We start from the raw sequence: 20,950 nt of genomic DNA, 5'->3' as shown, positions 1-20,950 counted from the left end.
AGGAACTGAGTTTCTCTGTCCTCACCCCCTTATTCAGCAGGGCTACAGGCAGTGAGCCAGGGAACAAGCAGTCCAGCGACCAGAGTACCTGGGGAAGAAAAGGCATCAGGGTGCGGGGGGAGACTGGCTTTGACTCTGGATGCAGTGGGAGGGGTGTGTGGAGGATGCCCAGGCAAGAGGGCCAAGCTGCCTCTCCCCTGACCTCATCCACCCACCTCCTACCCAAGAAATAAGATTCAGTGAGCCTGAAGAAATACATGAAATATACTTTATTTAAATAGCATTAAACAGAGCTGGCTCTAAGCCAATTGGTCCTGGTGTTGGGGTAAGGGAGTACTGCAGGTAAAAAGGGGTGAAACAGAGTCCAGCTTTCAGTTTCTTAGCTCAGAAATTCCAGCAGTCCCTGTAGCTCCTTGCAACCCCTCACGACCTCTGGGATGGACAGCAGAGTCTGGCAAGAGATACAGAAAAGGCAGCTCAGGGTCACAGGCCAAAGGCCCAAGGCTCCCAGCCCCAAGGCTCCCAGCCCCAAGAAGCACCCACTGAGTTAGAGCGGGGGAAATGGAAGCCACAGAGAAGGCTGCAATAGTGAGTCAGGCCCAGCTCTCAGCAAAGGTTGGGAACCACAGCTATGCTCATCAGTACCCCCTGGGCCAGGCCTTATACCAAGTGCCTTAGTTGCATCAACTCCCTCCCTCCTTTACCTCATAAATATGCTGAACAATGTCATCTAGTTTCTTTAACTCCTTGTCAGAGCGCCGCAGATTCTCTTCCAGGATGTTTCTCTAAAACGCAAATAGGATGCATAAGCTCTATGCTTAAAAGAACAACATAGCTTGTGGGGAAAGATAAATATGGCAGGGCACTTGCTAGTGGTGACAGGAAATAGCCCTAGAATGACATGGAAATTCTTACGTGGCTCTGGAACTTGACCATGAGTTTTGCCTTCTCATTTTTCATCTCCAGGAACATCACCCTCAGCTTGTCCACCTATAGATATGTTCAGATCAGTAGGGGCACAGCCTAGGGTTCCCACTAGTTGCCCAGCTCTTCTGTTAACTCTGAGTCACCTCCTGGGAGAGCCACACTTTCTCCTGGATCCAGTTAGTGGCCATGGGCTGACTGTCGGGGTTCAGCTGGCCTGCCAGGGTCTCTTGGAGCACCTTAGTCTCTGTCTCCGCACGCCGAAGTGAACGGGTGAGCTGGGTCACCTCCTCTCTAAGCCTCTGGGGATGAGAATGGAGAGGTATCTAGTAGCCCTCAAAGGTCCTCTCTATCCTTATCCCATGTGGTGAGCAAGGGTAGACCAGAGGACCCAATTCCCACATTTGGGACCCTGGCTACCAGTGACAGAAGGCAGAGGCTGGGCATGATGACGAACGTACTATGAGCTCACCACTCTTGTCTATCTGCTCTAGGATCTTCTCGTTCTGCTGCTGTATCACTTCCTGGAGTTCCTTTTCATTCTGTGAGGAAAAGGGAGGTAAGAAGGCAGTGGGAGCGCTGGCTTCTTTGCAGCCCTTGCCAGGGGATAGGATTTTGTGCCTGACCATGCTCAGCCCAGGTGATACCAATTGATAACCGTCCAATTCTTCCTCTAGGGCTATGTCAGGCCAGGCACATTTCCGTGTTGAAAGAGTTCTCCTGGAGTTCTAGGTCAGCCTGGAAGATGGGTCAGTCTATAGCTGGTTCCCAAACATGTGAATTGTCTGACCCCGGGAAGGGCAAAACTAGGGCAATGGTTGGAAAATCTCCACCACCCAGATTCCTGGAGAGACAACAGCTCCCAGTGGGGCCCTCACAGTCGCCCCAGTTCCTCATCGCTTCACTTCCAGGCCCCTCCTCCACCTTGTAGCGCAAGCACAAGGCCTGGTTCAGCTTCTCTATGTCCGCTTCCTTTGCCTTCTGGGCTTCCTGATGCTGTTCTTCCTGGGCCTGCAGCTGAGCCTGCAGATCACATCTAGGGGAGGGAAGAATTCAGCATTATTCCTGTCCCCCCAGGGGCTGCCTGGGCCCTTGACATAAGGGGCTGCTCACCTGACCTGCCCCCTCTCACCAAGACTGCTCTCCACTCACATCTTTCGCTGCAGAGTCCTGACAGCCTCTTCTTTAGACTCCTGCAGCAGGGAACACAGGCTCTGAAGCTCCAGAGTCATAGTACTCATTTCTGCCAGGCTATTCTCGATGCCTGGGGTTTCTGAAAGAGAAAGTACTAGATAGAGGTAGGGCCCTTTAGCTCTGGAAGGAAGGAGTGTGTTGCTATCACTTCCACAACTCTTACCCATGTTCCCCACCCACAGGATCTGAATGTCTGGAACATTACCGATCCCAAAAGGCAGAAATGAAATGAGCCCAAGTAAAATTGAGGTTTTTAGAGCAAAGCACTTCTCACTGCTTTAGTCTTTATCATCACTACCAGATCTAGAAATGAGGCAGGATCCCTGGAGCCCATCCTAACCTGTAGGCTGATGGGAAACCGTTGATGCTACTCTGGTGAAAGCACTCTTGTCACTTCCAAGCAAGGGCACAGGAGCCGATTCTGGCTCTAAAACAAAATGCAACCATGGTAGAGGGCCCCTCTGGTGACCCAGTCAAGGGTCGGCCATCACGGGAGCCAGGGAGAGACAGGGTCTGTTGGTGGCATCTTCAATAGCTGAAGATATCAGCAGCAGAGTCATAACTTTCCCACCCCTAAATTCCGGGGCCTTTAACCTTCATCTGCTACCGCTGTCAGGGTGCTTCCCAAGAAGGTGCTGTCACTGGGCAGAGGGCGTTCCTGGGAAGGAGCACAGGCTGTGCTTATCGGGAGCGTCTCTGGTTCAGCCTAAGGGCAAAGGAAGAAAAAAACGTCAGCTGCTTTTCAGGGATAGTGGGTTCCCTGAACTTGCAGGTATTCACCGGCCATCTCCTCGGGATGCGGTTCTCTATGTCACCTCTCTTCTCTATCTTCAACTTCTCCATTAGCTCCTTTCCCTGAACTTAATTCTCTCTCAGTAGAACAACAATTAAAAAAAAAAAAAACAACCTTCTTCTTACCTTAAGTATGCTTTTAGCTACTGCCTTTTCTTTTTCCCTTCCATTAAAAAAAAAAAGAAAGAAAGAAAAGCCTACATTTCTTGCCTAAAATTCTCACCATGTATGGACTCCCTAGCCCACTACACTCAGGCTTCTGCCCCACCATTCCACAAAAGTTCTCATTATTTGGTACACCAGTGGCACCGGACACCTTTCAGGTCTTATTTTATCTGACCTATGTGATAACCGATGACTATGTTCTTTTAGAAACTTCGTTTTCTTCACTTGTGTGACGTGACTCTCTCTCCTTCACAGGTAGGACTCATACCTCTCTGGCTGTTTCTGCTCTCCATCCACAGGTCTTTCTTTAACTGTGGCTCCTTCTGGTTCATCCTTGACCCTCCTTACATTCCCCAGGTGGCCGCACCTCAGGAGCTCCACAAAAACATCCACTTCTACATGGAGGACCCTTCAATCTGTCTCTCTCAACTGGACCTTCTCCCAATCTCCAGGCCCAAAGGCTCAACTATCTGTGAAGAATCTACCAGACTGTTCCACAGTTCATCTGAAATTTAGTATGTATAAAGCTGAGCTAACCATTTTTCCTGTCCCACCCCACCAAAAGTCTATTCCTCCACCTGTATTTAAGATCCTAGAGCAGGGGAGCAGCAAATTGCAGCCTGTGATTCAAATCTGGCCTGCCACCTGTTTTTGTAAATAAAGTTTTATTGGAACACTGCCGCATCCATTTATTTATATACTCTCTATGCCTGCTCTTGAGCTACAAAGGCAGAGTTGAGTAGTTGAGACAAAGACCATGTGGCTTGCAAAGCCGAAAATATTTATCATATTGCACATTATAGGAAAAGTCTGCCAATCCCAGTTCTAGAGTGTCGCCATCTTTCCAGCAATCTAGAGATCATCATTCACTCTTCCACCGTACTCCTACATCAAACTGGTCACCACGTTCTGTTACTTTTTTTTTTTTAGATTTTTTTGATGTGGACCATTTTTAAAGTCTTTTTTATTGAATCTGTTACAATATTGTTTCTGTTTTATGTTTTGGTTTTTTGGCCGCGAGGCATGTGGGATCTTAGCTCCCCAACCAGGGATCAAACCTGCACCGCCTGCATTAGAAGGAGAAGTCTTAACCACTGGACCGCCAGGGAAGTCCCCATTCTCTTACTTTTACTTCCTAAATATGTACTGGATTCATCCAATTCATCCCCTCCTCCATATCCCTTTAGTTCAAGCCTTCGAAAATCTGGCCTCCTGCCTAGCTCTCCAGCCTTTTCTCCTTATCATCCTTGCCCCACGTAGCTCCTATAATCCAGTCATAAAGAGCTACCTCCCAGTTCTCAAACTCACCACATTCCACAGGAGCAGGGCCTTGGCCTTGTTCACCTGTAGTCCCAGCACCTAACCCAGGTCTTGTCACAAGGTAGACACTACAAAAAGTACCCATAGTGCCTCTATGACTTTCATACTATTCCCTCTGCCTGGTGGGCCTTCCTATATACCCAACCCTGCCCTACAAACTTCTAACCTCAAGACTCTGACCAAGAGTCACCTGCTCTGAGAAGACATCTTAACTCTCAAAGGTAAAACTGATGCTCCTTTCTCTGTGGTCATCCAGGTAACCCTCAGTGGCCATCCAGGCAACCCTCTATCACAATCACAAGCCAAGATGACAAGTTTACATCTGTCTGTCTTCCCTGCAAGACTGGATTCCTGTGCTTAGTGCACACTGGGGAATGGGGTCAGATCCTAAGCAATTCGATTTCAGGATTCTGGCTGTGTCTTTAACTGTTGAGTAAGCTAACTAACGCTGCATTCTGAAAAATATCCATTTATTGTTCAGCGTGCACTGTGGGGAAGCCAAAGAAGCAAGGCTAAATTTCTGCTTTCTTTAAATTCAGTCTAGTTGAAGAGACCAAACATCCAAGGAAAATTAATACAAGTGCAAAAGGAGAGTAAGTTCATGAGGAATATAGCAGGAGATCACTGAGTCCACTGATGTTTGGGAACATTTCAAAGAAGAAGGTGAGCCAGGGAGGATTTTAATAGGAAGGAAAAGGTATTTCCAGTTTGAAGATAGAAGAGAACGGACGTGGTAACAGCACGCATCTGGGTGCGAGTGGGGATGAGACGTGTGTGTAGTACGTAGGCAGTCTATGGAAGTAAAGGGTTCATAACAGGGAGGTAGGAGACAGAAGAAGAAAAGTTTGAGTGACAGGTTGAAGACATCCTGTAGGCAACTGAAAATCACTGAAGGTCACAGAGATGGAACAAGAGTAGAATTTTAGGAAGACCATTCTATACAATAAGGATACAAGTGGAAAAACTTTCAGCAAACTAGGATTAGAGGGGAACTTCCTCTACTGGATAAAGAATATCTACAAAAAGCCCACAGTCAACATCATACTTAAAGGTGAGAAACTCAAAGCTTTCCCTTTAAGATCAGGTACGAGGCAAGGATGTCCCCTCTCGCCATTCCTTTTCAACACTATAGGGGAAGTTCTAGCTAACACAGTAAGACAAGAAAAGGAAATAAAAGGTATACAGTTCGGGAAGGAAGAAATAAAACTGTCTTTATTTGAAGATATTGATACAATTGTAAGGGAAGAGAAGGAAACCCCAGACCCTACCTTCTTTAGTTTTGTCTGTAGGAAGAGGGTCAGGCTACGGAGTTGCTCAGTCAGCACCCTTAGCTCTTGGGAATACTGGCGTGTCTTCTCCAGGTCTTGCTGCTGTTTCTCTGCCATGGTGCTGGCCAGTTTAGCCCTGAAATAGGAAGGAACAGAGAAGACAGCCAAACACCAGATGACCTTCTCTGAACACTTCTACAAATCCTCACACAGAACTGCGTTCAAAGAGGGGAAACAAGAGGCTCTCAGACCCTGTCACAATTCCCTCCTTGGAGACTTTAGCTTCCAGAAGCGGTCCTGGGAGAGATAAACACTAACAGGGAAGCACAGAAAGGTAGAGGTCTTACTTCAGGTTCTCCACGGTGTCCTTCAGGTCCTCACACTGCAGGCTGCGCTCCCGGAGTACTTCCAGTGTGGTTTTCAACTGACACTCAACCTGGCCCAGCTCCAGGTGAGCAACCTGATTCTCTTGTTCTGCAAACTGGGGAGACAGGAGCAGGAAGGAAGGCAAGGAGCGAGGAAGGGAGGGGGGAAGATGCATCTAAGTGGGAAATTTTAGAGTCCTGGGAACAGAGGCTTTTTCGAGTCCAGAGTCTCAAACCTCACCTCAATACCACCAGGGAAGAGTCACACTCCTGCAGCTCCCCTGCCCCAAGCCATCTTCCTTACCTCCAGGGTCTCCTTTAGGTCCTGCGCCTCCTTGGCCAGGACCGCCTGTTGTTGCTGCAGCTCTGCCTGCATATGTTTTAATGCCATCTCTTCCTTTTGCCATCTGCCAGAGACCTTACATTAGATCCCATTGGTCCCATATCCTGGATGCCTACTGCCACAATAACCTGAGAGGAACTCACTGAGCAGCCTTCTCCTCACTGCTCTGCGTAAGCTGGCAGAGCAACTGATCCTTCATGGCCAGGTCCTGGGTGCAACTGGCATGCTGACTCTGTAGTTCTTTTAGCTGACTCTCCATGCTGGCCAGAATCTGCAGCTGAGCCCGGAGATCTAGACCAAAATTATCCTAATGACACCATGTGGTCACCAGGCCCAAACGTCCCCACACTTCTGCTCTAAGACAAGTGCCCTAGAGCACTTTCTTGCGCTACTGCCATACCCCAAGCCTCAGCAGGGTACAACTGCTTGCCCGCATGCACACACGCACACCTGTTGCCAGGCGACTGTTTTCCAACTCCAGTTGTTCTAGTTGGCTTTTGCAGTCCTCTAAATGGGAAGAGACTTGTTCCAGCTCCCTGGAAACCTAGGAGAAAAAGACAGTTTTCCTCCCACAGCTCCTCCTGAATCAAAAGTCCCAAGACTTAGTCTAGTTTCTCTTTCTGGACAGGACAACAAACCACCTTGTTCCTGGGCAAAAACACTGCAGCAAATAAGTCTGATCCTCAGGAAAAAGTAGAAGCAGGAGGAAAGTTGCTGAAGAAGGTGCTGAAGGCCATCTTACAGCAAAGGGACTGGTTGGTCTCCAAACCCAGATGGAAAGAAGACAGCTCCCAGGGAAGAGGCTAATGACACCACTCATCAGAAAGGCCTTCTGTAGAGAAGGAGGAAACCAGGCCTAAGCAGTCCCCACTCCTGGTTTGTACCTGCTGCTTTTCCTCAATTGCAGCATCACGTTCCTGCAGGGTCTGCCGGCTCTTGGCTGTAAATTTCTCTGTGAGTTGTCGAAACCGGCTCAGCAGAGCTGTCCATGTTACATACTACCAGGGGAAGCAAGCAGGTCAGAAGAGCACCCTTGAGACAAGACTCCTAACAGGGCTGGCTGTGAGCAAAGGAGCAGTATAATGGCCCCAAATACTCACATCCAGTTGCATGGATATCCAGTCCTGCTGCAAGGCTGAAGTAAGACTTGCTGTCTGCTGAGCCAACCCTGCTTGCTCAGTATGAAGCCCTACCTACATGAGAAGGATTGTCAATGGAGGGGGCCCTTTCCCTCTGGATACAGGGAAGTAGGGGTACATGACCATCCTCCCAGCGTGTCAGTATGGATCCCAGGAAAGAATACGCCTTCAATTACCAGTTGGGTCTGGGTTTCCTTCAAAAGGCCTCTGAATTCCCCCATGGATGTCAGGTCCCGTTCCAGCTGGCTGATGTGCTGGCTGGCGTGTGCACAGAAAACCTCTAGCACTGTCTCTGCCTGTTTAGAGAAGAGGTTGAGAGGACACTGTGGGCAGAGGAAGGATACATCACAAAAAGCCATAACTATCCGTCACACCAGTAGTTTAGTTCATTATTCCCCAGGGCAAGCAGTTCTCAGGCCACCCATCTGTGTCTCAAGTCAATTTATGTTCCTGCAGGAACCTTAGGAAGAGACCTCCCACATCCAGGAACAAAAGCCTGACACCTTACCGCATCTTTGCCTCTGAGGGCCATTTCCTCTCTGTGCTTTGCCTCCTCTGTTTCTGCTTTGAGGCTCTGGAGCCTTGCCCTCAATTTCTTCAACACATCAAAACAGCAGGACACCAAGGTTTCTGTACGCCAAGACTATAAGATAAGAATCATATACTGTGTCTGGTTTCTTTATTTGGCTGAATTTCAGTCCCACCAAAGGCCTCTGCCTCCACCTGCATGCTGCTTACCTCCTGACTCAGAGCATTTTTATCTTCATCTAAGTGCAGCAGAGATAGTTGAAGCAAGGATATCAGCTCTTTAGAGACCAGCACCCATGACTGCTGTAGAGGGAGAGATGGTTAGGCTAGATCAAATAAAGTCATTAAGCAGGAAGTAAGCTGGGACACTGAGGAGGAGGCCACCAACCCCAATTTCACGCTCCCACTAAGGAAGAGATGTTCTTAACAAAAGGAAATCTCCCTTCACTACCATGGCTGAGTACCATCCATCATCTGCTAACTGCTCAGGAGTCGCCATTCCTGATCTTCACAGGAGACCCAGCAATGGTATAAGGTCAATCAACACTTACCATGACATTCCTGGCCTGCTGCAGAGCCTGTCCAATCTCCTGGCTCTCCTGAAGATGCTGAGGTTTCTTACTCATCTAGTTGGAGAAACAGAGTTGCCCCTTTTGCATAGGCAACATGCACCACCAGCAGCTCTTTCCCCCTCCCACCGAGATACAGAGCCTTTCCCATTAAAATCAGGAGCAAGGCTCACAGCTTGATGAAGCCAAGTCAGAAAAAATCCAGAGGTAGGTAAAAAAATTACTTTTTAAAATAAATTTTTTTTCTGATTATGTGGTTACTGTAAAATTTTGGAAATAGGAAAGTGAATAAAATGGAAAAAGAATCATTATCAATTTCACCCCTAGAGCAGTGATTCTCAACCAACAGTACAGCACCCACCCCAACAGATTTCAATATACCTCCGCACCAGATGTCCTTGCTATAGGGATTTGCTGTTACTGATGAGTATGTTACCTCCCTCAGGTGTCAGGGGGAGAAAAAAGTTGTAGACTACTGATTTAGAAAGAAATAACTATATTTAATCAATTCTAAGATGATTGCCTTTTTACAATTTTTTTAAATTTTGGCGCACTGCGCAGCATGTGGGATCTTTGTTCCCCAACCAGGGATCAAACCCGTGCCCCCTGAATTGGAAGCACAGAGTTTTAACCACTGAACCACCAGGGAAGTCCCTGTCTTTTTACATTTTAACACCACTGACATTGGTATGCATTCAATATTGATAGTATCTTAGATTTGATGAAAGACAGTAATGCTTAAGAAAAACCACAATTGTGATTATAATATATAAATAAATTTGGGGTCCTGCTTTTCTTACTTAATTTTATTATACTAATGTTATTTAGCCCTGAGTTTATATTTAGTCTCCTCATTGAGAGCCTGAGACTAGGATATGTGCTTTAGGGAGACCTATCAAAGTGGAGTATCACTCATTTTTAACTTCTGCTGATATTTTACCTCACCTCAAAGCCTCTTAGAGGTTATATGAACTCTGAACTCCTTTCTTTTTTTTATTCTTTTTTTCTTCTTTTTATTTATTTATTTATTTTTGTTGATCTCTAGGTATCTTTTTTTGGCTGGGCCATGGGGCTTGTGGGATCTTATTTATTTATTTATTTTTGGCTGCGTTTGGTCTTCGTTGCTGTGCATGAGCTTTCTTTAGTTGCAGCAAGTGGGAGCTACTCTTCATCGTGGTGCGCAGCCTTCTCATTGCAGTGGCTTCTCTTGTTGTGGAGCACAGGCTCAGTACTTGTGGCGCACAGGCTTGGCTGCTCTGTGGCAGGTGGGATCTTCCCAGACCAGGGATCGAACCCATGTTCCTTGCATTGGCAGGTGGATTCTTAACCACTGTACCACCAGGGAAGTCCCTGAATTCCTTTCTTTAAAAACCATGAACATTAAACTTATTTTTCCATGCTAGTAAAAACTCTTGGCAGTCCAGTGGTTAGGACTCTACACTTCCACTGCAGGGGGCATGGGTTTGATCCCTGGTGGGGGAACTAAGATCCTGCATGCCACACTGCATGGCTGGAAAAAAAAAAAAACCTCTTCATAAATATATATATATATATATATATATATATATATATATATTTTTTTTTTTTTTTTTTTTTTTTTTTTTTTTTTCTTTTTGCGGTATGCGGGCCTCTCACTGTTGTGGCCTCTCCCGTTGCGGAGCACAGGCTCCGGATGCGCAGGCCCAGCGGCCATGGCTCACGGGCCCAGCCGCTCCGCGGCATATGGGATCCTCCCAGACCGGGGAACGAACCCGTATCCCCTGCATCGGCAGGCGGACTCTCAACCACTGCGCCACCAGGGAGGCCCCATAAATATATTTTTAAATAACTGTAGGATATCCCATCTTATGGATGTACCATTATTTTTCATTTTTTTAAAGTTATCATCTTTATGCAGAATTTTTTTTTCCTCTTAGGATTTATCCCTAGAAGTGGGGTTACTGGATCAAAAAGTTTGAACTGCTTTGAGCAGTTTAAATTGCCTTCAAAAATGCCTGAACCCGTTTAAAGGCATAATGTTCAAACAAGAGAAAAAAATTTTAAATGTAATATTAAATATAACTTTTAAAACATAAAAAAAAAATTGAACCAATTTATGCCCTACTGACGACAGGGCAATGCTTACCACTATTATCTATTTTATTCTTTGCTATTTTGTCAGAAGGAAATAGCATCTCATGTTGCAATTTACATTTCTCTGAATACCAGTAATGGTAACCTTCTCAAATATTTATTTACTACTCATTTTAATTTTCTTGATCTCTAATGGTCTGTTCACTATCTTGGGGCAGACGAAAATCTTAGTGTGCTATGTGGGTAGATAAGTATGATTTCAAAGGCAGCAGAGCCGTAGAGAAACTTTGAAGTTCTGAGAGAAAAGTGGGGAACCTTCATTACTGCTGCAAGGCAGCCATCGTCTAGGAAAAAGCCTAGTGCTGGAGCAGCAGTGCTGAGTCACGATGCTGCAGCAGTCTGGATATAAGGAGGCAGATCTCTTGGAGTTCATCGCTCCCCTCCCCAGCAAAGCAGACATTGTTCCCGACTGCATCATGCAGTAAGGCACAGTTACCCCTGGAGCCCTGGAACAGGGCACACATACTGCTCAGGGCTGGCCAGTCAGGCAGGTGATGAGATTAGCGTGAATGAGGCAGCCAAGCGGCAAGGACATGGCACTGTGATGGGGAATGGCTGAAGGCACTGTCACTTCCTCTCTTTGGTTCTGCTCCAGTGGTCTCTAAAAGGATTTGGCAAGCTTCAAGGAAAGAGGGTACAAGGCCAACTCAGGGATGGGGAACAAGGTCAAGGACAAGAGGAAAGGATACAAAAATAAGAAAATACAGGAATGATGAGCCTATGGCTTCCAGGATTTTGACAAAAAGTAAAGTCATTATTTTCAGGATATTTTCAACCCAAAGGAGGTCTTTGGAGTTTTAGAGACGATCGGTTTTTTTTTTTTGGCCGCGCTGCGCAGCTTGCGGGATCTCAGTTCCCCGACCAGGGATTGAACCCCGGCCCTCGGCAGTGAGAGCAAGGAGTCCTAACCACTGGACGGCCAGGGAATTCCCAAGACCATCTCTTCTTAGCAGCAGCCACCTATTACCTCAACAGCCACAACACTGAGGACCTCAATTCCTTCCCTGACACATTCCCTTACTTCCTCGGCCTGTGCTGTCATAGCAAGACTCCTCTAATACAATGGTCTTTCAACTGTTTTCCTCTCATATCTCCTACAGTAATTTTGAAAGCTGGAGTACCCTTACGTTTAAATTGTTACAAAGGCTGTAATTTCCACCGCCTTATAAACATTGACAGTTTGAAATAAAACTGTTACATCACTCTTAAATATACCCAATGGTATAAATGTTACATACACCATAATGATTTTTTTAACGTTTTTATTGGAGTATAATTGCTTTACAATGGTGTGTTTGTTTCTGCTTTATAAACCATAATGATTTAATACCTATTTGATACCTTTAGAAAATACACAAAGGGGACTTCCCTGGTGGTGCAGTGGTTAAGAATCCACCTGCCAATGCAGGGGACATGGGTTCGAGCCCTGGTCCGGGAAGATCCTACATGTTGGGGAGCAACTAAGCCCATGCGCCACAGCTACTGAGCGTGTGCTCTAGAGCCCGCGAGCCACAACTACTGAAGCCCACACGCCTAGAGCCCGTGCTCCACAACAAGAGAAGCCACCTCAATGAGGAGCCTGTGCACCGCGATGAAGAGTAGCTCCCACTTGCTAGTCCCACATAAGATTTTTAGTGAGAAAACTCTCTTTTGGACGGAGAAATATTTTCATCAGTTGTATATTAATCACTGTAATAATATAATTTTTAATTAAAATCATAAACATATCCAGTAAAATTTTACTGGAGATCCATCTACTGATGAAATAGATGGAGCATCCCTCCCCTTATTAGTTCATGTGTCTGTGATTACTATAATTCCTACAATAAGACATAGTTCAGCAAGAATTCTATACCTATTTTCCATTCTTACAGATACAAGATTTATGTGAGGGAATTCCATGGCGGTCGTTTGGTTAGGACTCCGCGCTCTCACTGCCAAAGGCCTGGGTTCGATCCCTGGTCGGGGAAATGAAATCCCACAAGCCATGTGGTGCAGCCAAAAAAAAAAGATTTCTGTGAGAAAGTTTCTTCACATAAATAATGGGAATAAGTAGGAATGAAAGAAGGGAAGAAGGGCATGTCATGCAATTCTAGGAGCTCCTTTGGAGATACATGCCGAAAATCTCACAGTGAACGTCCATCCACTGACATAACTGAAGCCTTCCTTCAATTTTGTTGAAAGCACACAAAAATGACATGTTACATAATCATTGCAGTCATTTGCCCTCGCAGCACATACACAAATATTTTCTATTGTCCTTTGAATGCTGCCTCTTGACAATGTAAGATTCAGGACAGGTAGTAAATATGCTCTTCTTTATAGTAAAGTTAGTAAATTGGGCAAGGGTAATTGAGAATGGGGAAGCAGGAAAGAAACAAATTAGTAAAGAGTGCATTTGGAAGATGAAGATCTAGAAACCGATTCCTTTAAAACTTTCCTTGCTTGCATTCCCTTGGAAGGTCTTGATGTACCCCAGGGGTATAACGAGTACCAAGAGCTCTAAGGGATTTTCCAGATCCTCAGCTTTTATACATATTCTAAGGAAGAGGGCCCACTGGGATCCTCCACACTTTGGGAAGAACCTTCTTACCCCACTGGAAAAGGTGTCAGTCTGTGTGCTGCTGTCCTGAACTTCTGGGTGAGGGCCAGTCAGCTGGCTCTTCCAGTCCTGCAGCTGGCGGGAGAGAACCTCCAGAATGACAAGAGCGTTCAGCAGGTTATCTTCCAGGTCATGTCGAGATAAGGCAGTCAGATCTGGAGGACAGCTGCAGTAGGAAGAGGAGAACGTGAGGAGAAGAGAGGGAAAGGGATGGCAGATCCAGGTGAGTGGCAGATCCAGGTGAATGAAGTCCAGGAGCACAAAGATACGGGGATACTTACCCCCATCGAAGATGCTCTGTTTTAGAAGTACTGTCCTTGGTGCCCACCAGGCCTGTTTGGGATGTGTTTGTACTCCTTTCCTGCTGTGCTGGGGGAGTAAACCAAGTCCCCACCGAGCAAGTAGAGAAAGGGGTAGTTCCAATCGCGGCATCCCGAAACACAGAGGGAAGAGATAAGCTCTGGCGGAGATTTTCCAGCATGACGGAGGTATTTACACCTTTTTCCAGCCAGGCCAGGGGAGACCTCCAAGGCCCCATATCAGAGACAGGAGTGCTACCAGCATCTTCTACGGCTGGCCCTGGAGCTGCCTGGGATTCCATTTCTCCTGGATTTGGGGTCAGGCCTGTGGATGGAATATCGTCCATATTTGAGACAAGTGTTTGCTCTCGCAATTCAGCCTCCTCAGGGAATGTGGGAAAGCTCATTTCTCTCTCCTCTGTAGTTCTGTGCTCTAAAATTTCCTCCCCTGGGTCCACAAGACTGACAGGGAAACCTGCTGTTAAGACAGTTGAAGGGGAAAGCCAGAGCAGGGAGGAAGGCAACAAGGCATTACTTTCAGAAGGGACTAAGTCCTCAGGCACAGCCTCAGTCCTACTGTCTTTCAGGCTTTCCTTGGAGCAGTGTAGCTGTTGCTCAGAACAGGGATTTTGTGGGTACTCCAACAGATGGGATGGAGGATCCTGAAAGGTAGGTTTCTCAGGCATAGCAGGAACAATTTCTGAAAAGTTGTCTTCCATGCAGGGGGCCACCCCCATCCTCAGCAGATCTCCTGGCCTCAAAGGCTCATCTAGAGAGAAGCTGTTTGTCTCTGCCATGGTATCTAGATGGGCCTCGAGTGCAATGTTTTGCTGCTGTCCCCCTGGAGAAGGTACAAGGACCGTGGTTTTAACCACATTGTCGCCCAGTGGGTCTACTGCTTCCTCAGATGTTTGGGGAGTAGAATTGGTTTGGGGAATCAGATTTAGGGGCTGCTCATCTGATTCATGTTGACAAGCTTCTAGACATGTTGAGGGATGGCTGAACTGTTCTGAAGGGGAGTCTGTCTTCTTAGCATTGACAAGATCCAGTGGAGATGAGTCGCTGCTGCCTTCCTGCCAAAGGAAACAAAAGTAGTTGACTAGTACAGTCAGTTCTGGTTCCCAATATACAGTTATGGGTACAGGATACGGTCTGAACTCAGAAAAGGAAAGAGTTCTCATTACCTTTACTTAGGTAAGAACTTGGCTAAACCTTGCTACTTACTACAGAGACCCAGTTGAAGAGCTGGGAAGCCATTCTGGGTCCTTCCAAGTGAACCAGGTTACAGTATAAACAAGGCTAAGATAATCTATCCATGTCACAGGAAGATGGTAGCTTGAAAGTGACCCCACTCTTCTCCAATCCTAACTCCAACCCACTTCTAGGGTAGGAGGGATCCCTGGCTCAAGTTCTACAGTTGGTATAAGATTTTAGTTCTTTTGGAACAGATGAGAAATTGGGGACTAGAGTGAGAGAGCACTTGGCCCACAGAGATCCATGTACCATAGGAAGAAAGGGCAACATCAACCTGTGCCAGTGACCTAGTCTCCTTGACTGCAAGAACTGAGGGTAGCCTGAACACATGGGTTGAAGCCATTCAATCCTAGGGATTTGAAGAGCTCTAGCCTTTGTAGCAAAGGAGAATGAAGAGCAGAAAGACTCTTCCTGGTGCCCTGAAAAGGGAGTGACAACCTCCCAACTGCTGGTTCATAGGGACAGGGACCACTGCACTTTCTACCACTTGCAGGGCTGCTGGTCCTGAGACTCAATGAACAAAAAAAGGAAAATATGAATGTACTTATGTGGATCCAATAGCCAGAGAAAGGACAAACCCTAAGATAGTTAGGAAAGGTAGGCCCTACCAAAATACAGCTGACGGAAGAAACAGATAACAATTTGCACCAAAAAATATATGCATACATAAGAAGATCTGAGTACAACTCACACACACAAAGATTTTCTGGAAATAATAAATATTACTTTTAAACAAAAAATTTTAGGAATATGCACCGAAAGAGGATGATCAGAGTTAAGACAAGAATTACTGGCCTGGACAATCAAGTGGAAGACATATCTTAAAGACAAAAATACAAAGAAATGGAAATCTGAGGGAAAAACTAAGAGAACTGGAAGATAAATCCAGCAAACCTAACATGTGAATAAAAGAAGCTCAAGGAGAAAAGAGAACACGTACAGGTGGGACACTGATTAACAAGTATTAGAAGAAAATTTCTCTAAGGTAAAGAAAGATCTGAGTTTGCACATTAAAATGGCTCACCAAGTTCCAAGCAGGACTGACAAAAAATGATAAAATTTCTGAACTACCAGAACAAAAAACTATTTTAGAAGCTTTAGATTATAAAGACCAATTATTTACCAAAAAAAAAAAGAATTAGACTTACATGAAATTTCTCATTTACAGCAGTGGATGAAACTTTAAAACATAAAGTTGAGCTAAAACTTCTGATATTCTAGCAATGTCCTTGGGTATAGGTTACAACGATGTGTGCTTTATACAAATTTGTTAGGCTCAATGTTTTATGTACTTTCATGTATTTTATTTCAAATTTTCAAGTTTTCTTTCGAAGTGCTCAAGGAGGGACTTCCCTGGTGGCACAGTGGTTAATAATCTGCCTGCCAATGCAAGGAACATGGGTTCGATCCCTGAGCCAGGAAGATCCCACGTGCCACGGAGTAATTAAGCCCGTGTGCCACAACTACTGAGCCTGCGTTCTAGAGCCCGCGAGCCACAACTACTGAGCATGCGCGCCACAACTACTGAAGCCCGTGTGCCTAGAGCCCACGCTCCGCAACAAGAGAAGCCATCACAATGAGAAGTCCGCGTACCACAACCAAGAGTAGCCCCCGCTCGTCGCAACTAGAGAAAGCCGGCACGCAGCAACGAAGACCCAACGTAGCCAGAGATAAAAAATAAATAAATTTATTTAAAAAAAAAACAAAACAAAAACAAAGTGCTAAAGGAAAAGTAGAAAATAAAGGGGATGGCAAAGAGATATCAGGCAAAAACAAACAAAGAGAGCAGAGGCGGCAGTATTAGTATCAGACAAGGTAGAATGTAAAGTTACGGCACTATTACGACAGAAGACAAAATCAAAGATATATGATATAAAAAAATATAAATCAGTCGGCACTACATAGCCCAGAAGCTAAATATATAAACCAAAGGCTTTTAGAAAGGTAAAAATGACCTTAAAGTTTTTGCTGTGTTTATCAAGTGCCTATTTATTCCTTTTAAAAATCACTTAAGGAGAAGATGTTTGCAAATCATATATCTGATAAGGGGTTAATATCCAGAACAGATAAAGAATTCCTACAGGAGCGGGCGGCGCGGCGGACGGGAGGTGGCCGGATGGTGAAACTGACGGCGGAGCTGATAGAGCAGGTGGCGCAGTACACCAACGCCGTGCGGGACCGCAAGCTGGACCTGCGGGCCGTATAGGTGAGGGACTTGATCAGGCTCTGCCCTGTCTGACAGAACTCATTCTCACCAACAACAGTCTTGTGGAATTGGGTGATCTGGACCCTTTGGCATCTCTCAAATCATTGACTTATCTAAGTATTCTAAGAAATCCTGTAACAAATAAGAAGCATTACAGACTATATGTGATTTATAAAGTTCCACAAGTCAGAGTACTGGATTTCCAGAAGGTGAAACTAAAAGAGCGTCAGGAAGCAGAGAAAATGTTCAAGGGCAAACGGGGTGCACAACTTGCAAAGGATATTGCCAAGAGAAGCAAAACTTTCAATCCAGGTGCTGGTTTGCCAACTGACAAAAAGAAAGGTGGGCCATCTCCAGGGGATGTGGAAGCAATCAAGAATGCTATAGCAAACACGTCAACTTTGGCTGAAGTGGAGCGGCTGAAGGGCTTGCTTCAGTCCGGTCAGATACCTGGCAGAGAACGCAGATCAGGCCCCACTGATGATGGTGAAGAGGAGATGGAAGAAGACACAGTCACAAATGGGTCCTGAACAGGGTAGCCTCTAAGGATCTCAGGACATACAATAGTCCACTTCAGACAGGTCCTGCTTTTTGAATAGCCTTGTTTGTGTCAGCAAAGTAGAGTCCATAAGCATTGCTGAAATGCTTAAGACTGCTGGTAATTTTGTAATAAAAATTTTGAAATCTAAATGCCAGTTTTCTATCAATAGTACAAATAAAGGACACTCTGTGCTGCAGATTGCACATCATTGGGGTGTATGTGCAGTGAGGCCTGGACGTGTGGGAGTTGGAAATGCAGGAGGGTGGATCTTGTGGGTAGGCTTTCCAGTTCTCATGAAATGTTTAGGTTTTTAAATTCATAATAAAACTTACGATTATCAAAAAAAAAAAAAAGAATTCCTACAACTCAACAACAAAAATAATTAAATTTAAAAATGGGCAAAGGGACTTCCCTGGTGGCACGGTGGTTAAGAATCTGCCTGCCAGTGCAGGGGACATGGTTCGAGCCCTGGTCCGGGAAGATTCCACATGCTGCAGAGCAACTAAGCCCGTGCGCCACAACTATTGAGCCTGCGCTCTAGAGCCCGCAAGCCACAACTACTGAAGCCCACCCGCCTAGAGCCTGTGCTCCGCAACAAGAGAAGCCACGACAATGAGAAGCCTGTGCACCGCAACGAAGAGTGGCCCCCGCTCGCCACAACTAGAGAAAGCCCACACACAACAATGAAGACCCAAAGCAGCCAAAATAAATTAAAAAAAAAAAAAAAAAAAAAACTCCCAGAAAACAAAAGTCCAGGACCAGATCATTTCACAGGTTGAATTTACCAAAATTCAAAGAAGATTTAATACCCATTTGTCTCAAGCTCTTCCAAAAAATTAAATAAAGAGAAGGAAACACTTCCTAACTCATTTTACAAGGCCAAAATTATGTTGATACCAAAATTAGACAAGGACAACACAGAACTCAACAGATCTGGCAGACTGAAAGAAGTGCAAGGGCAGAGTAATTAACTATCTGCTGACGGATGTAACAGAATGTGACATCCTTTGAATAGTAAATATGCTTTTTTTCATATGTTCATGGAACACTCAGAAAAATTCATCCTATACTTGGCTACAAAGACAACAGATTACAGTCTGATCATAATGCAAGAAAATAAATTTAAAAGGTGACACAAAATAGTTTTCAAGCACTTGGAAATTAAGAACCCCTCCTAGATAACCCCTGGATTAAAGGTAAAAATCAAAAGAAAATTACAAACTAGCTAAGAAGCATGACAAAGGATGACTATTTATAATATACACTTAGAAAATGAGGAACAAGAGTTAACCACCCAATAGAAAAATGAGCAAATAATATAAATAAGCATTTCACAAAAGAGCAAACCCAAATAACCAACTCACATGTAAGAGATACACTCACTAGTAGTCAGGAAAATGCAAATTAAAGTAACAATAAGATACCACATCAGACTGGGTAAAATTTTAAAGATCTCTAACAACTACTACAAGAGGTGATGTGGGGAAATGGATATCGTCATACAATGCTGGAGAGAATATGAATTGTAATAGCTATTTTAGATAGCAATCTGACAAAATTTAAAATTAAAAATATCTTTCCTTCAAACCAATAATCCTACTCCTGAAAATGTATCTCATTGAAATAAAGGTATCAGTACAAAGATATTTACATTAGCATTGTTTGCAGAAGCAAAAAAAGTGGAAAGATAAATGACCATTTATGACTAAATTATGATTCATGCATACATACCACAGTATCTTATGAATTAGCTCTACACTAGTTGACATGGAGGAATTTAAACCACATTGTTAAATGAGAAAAGCAACAGGCAGAGAAATGTACACAGTCAATCCTCATTATTTGAACTGAAAAGCATTTTCTACATAGCTATGTCTCTCAAGACCTTTTACAAAAGTACAACTCAGTGAGGGCAGTTCTACAAGGAGCTAGTTTTAACTCCGGTGGTTCAGGGGTGTAACTTGATCCCAGGGGAGTTCTGACTACCTCTGGGAATGGATGGACATTGCCTCATTCTTGCAGCTGACTGACTTCTCCCTAAGTGAGTCCCCTATTAAGAGGGAGACCACTAACCAAAGTGATAGTATTTCTGAGACGTTTGGTAAAGACTGAACGGGGGAGGAGGTGATAAAAAAAACTAACAGCTAAATAGAGGTGCGGGTTCTCAGTGGACTTCCTTTAACGACCCTAGGGTACCTCTCTGTTGGCCTGAATAGCTGTAAATGGATGTCACCGAAGAAGGAAACTTCATTATCGTTATTAATTACGTTCCAACCCTGGCCCTCTGTTCCTCTGAGCTCTCGGCCTCGGCAAAGAGCCCAGTCGAGAGGCTGGCCAGGCGAATCTCACCTGCAGCCCTAGCTTGCACAGTGATGGGGTGGACGAGTAGGCTATCGGGGGCCCTGTTCCCGAGTTGGTGAGGGCACCAGGCTGCAGGATAAGTTCTCGGAGAGGCGTTCTCATAGCTGCTTTTCCCTAAAACAGAAGAGAGAAGGTGAGAAAGCCTGGGCTCTGCCAGCCTGCCCTAAGAAGCTCCCCTCCCTCCCTAAGAAGCTCACGAGCAATAACGAGTAGGCTCCAACCCCAGTCCTCTGAACATCAGGACCAGCATTAGACTCCACATGCACCCGTCCCCAGGCTTGACCCAGCTTTCCACGACGCCCGGCACTGCCAGCGACCCCGACCCGAAACCCCGGCCCAGCTCTCTCTCTCCATGAGGCCCTCCCGCTCACCGGTTGGGGCGAAGGCGACACGCTAAGATTCAGTTTTTTCACCCGCCACATCTTCAAAACAACACAGGGTGATCACCTCCTAGACGCAAGAGGCGACGCCATACTCACCCGCCGTCTTTATTTGAACCTGCTCCGCGCCTCCCGATTGGCTGAGAAGTCTCAGTGCGTCAAGTGGGCGCGTCCGCTCCGGGCTCGAGCCCGGCGGGCGGGGGCGGGGACTATATTGGACCCGCCCCGCCCGGCCCGCTGTGCGCGCGCGCTCGGCGAGCCGACCCGCAACCCCCGACGCCTAGCCGGTACGCGCTACAGGCCGAAGGCCAGCCTTTCGGCCTCACCTCCGAGAGGGTGACCAGGAAGTTGGACAGTTGAGGAGTCCATCCCTCCTGCTTCGAGTAGGCCAGTCTCACACCCTGTCGGAAAAGCTGTCCCTGTGGCCTGGCCTTTGGAAGTTTCTCCTTAGGTTTCCCTCAGCTACCTCAGCCTTGACCAGCAGGAGCCGGTCGGGGGTCTAGAAGGGAAGGTGAGTGGAGCGTTTTTTTACGTAGGCTGATCGGTCCGCACAGAGGTCCTGCGTCC

The 20,950-nt window shown here is 45.8% G+C and overlaps 1 protein-coding gene and 1 pseudogene across 3 annotated transcripts; one reads left to right on the top strand and one right to left on the bottom strand.

The window, feature by feature from the left end:
• Positions 1-254: 254 nt before the first annotated feature.
• SPAG5 (sperm associated antigen 5) lies at positions 255-20,524 on the bottom strand. Of its 3 annotated transcripts, none has more exons than XM_060082039.1 (24): positions 20,483-20,524; positions 19,992-20,117; positions 13,624-14,714; positions 13,334-13,508; positions 8,590-8,664; positions 8,249-8,341; positions 8,019-8,153; positions 7,687-7,806; positions 7,472-7,564; positions 7,256-7,369; positions 6,822-6,915; positions 6,515-6,662; positions 6,333-6,435; positions 6,011-6,144; positions 5,664-5,799; positions 2,713-2,824; positions 2,459-2,545; positions 2,077-2,197; positions 1,849-1,960; positions 1,386-1,466; positions 1,071-1,226; positions 916-990; positions 705-785; positions 255-451 (listed from the first exon to the last, which is right to left on the bottom strand). In XM_060082039.1, exons 2-24 carry the CDS (start codon positions 20,103-20,105, stop codon positions 380-382), a joined length of 3,522 nt encoding a protein of 1,173 aa, XP_059938022.1. In that variant the 5' UTR covers positions 20,106-20,117; positions 20,483-20,524; the 3' UTR covers positions 255-379. The 3 variants fall into 3 exon arrangements, with proteins under 3 accessions (XP_059938022.1, XP_059938020.1, XP_059938021.1); XM_060082037.1 differs by having other exon boundaries at positions 20,375-20,483; XM_060082038.1 differs by having other exon boundaries at positions 8,249-8,338; positions 20,375-20,483.
• On the top strand, positions 17,012-17,631 carry LOC132478744 (U2 small nuclear ribonucleoprotein A'-like; annotated as a pseudogene).
• Positions 20,525-20,950: the final 426 nt, after the last annotated feature.

Source organism: Mesoplodon densirostris, chromosome 18 (genome assembly GCF_025265405.1).
Source record: "Mesoplodon densirostris isolate mMesDen1 chromosome 18, mMesDen1 primary haplotype, whole genome shotgun sequence".
NCBI lineage: Eukaryota > Metazoa > Chordata > Mammalia > Artiodactyla > Ziphiidae > Mesoplodon > Mesoplodon densirostris.
The sequence above is the reverse complement of the archived record's forward strand: the minus strand, read 5'-3'. Positions and strand labels throughout refer to the sequence as shown.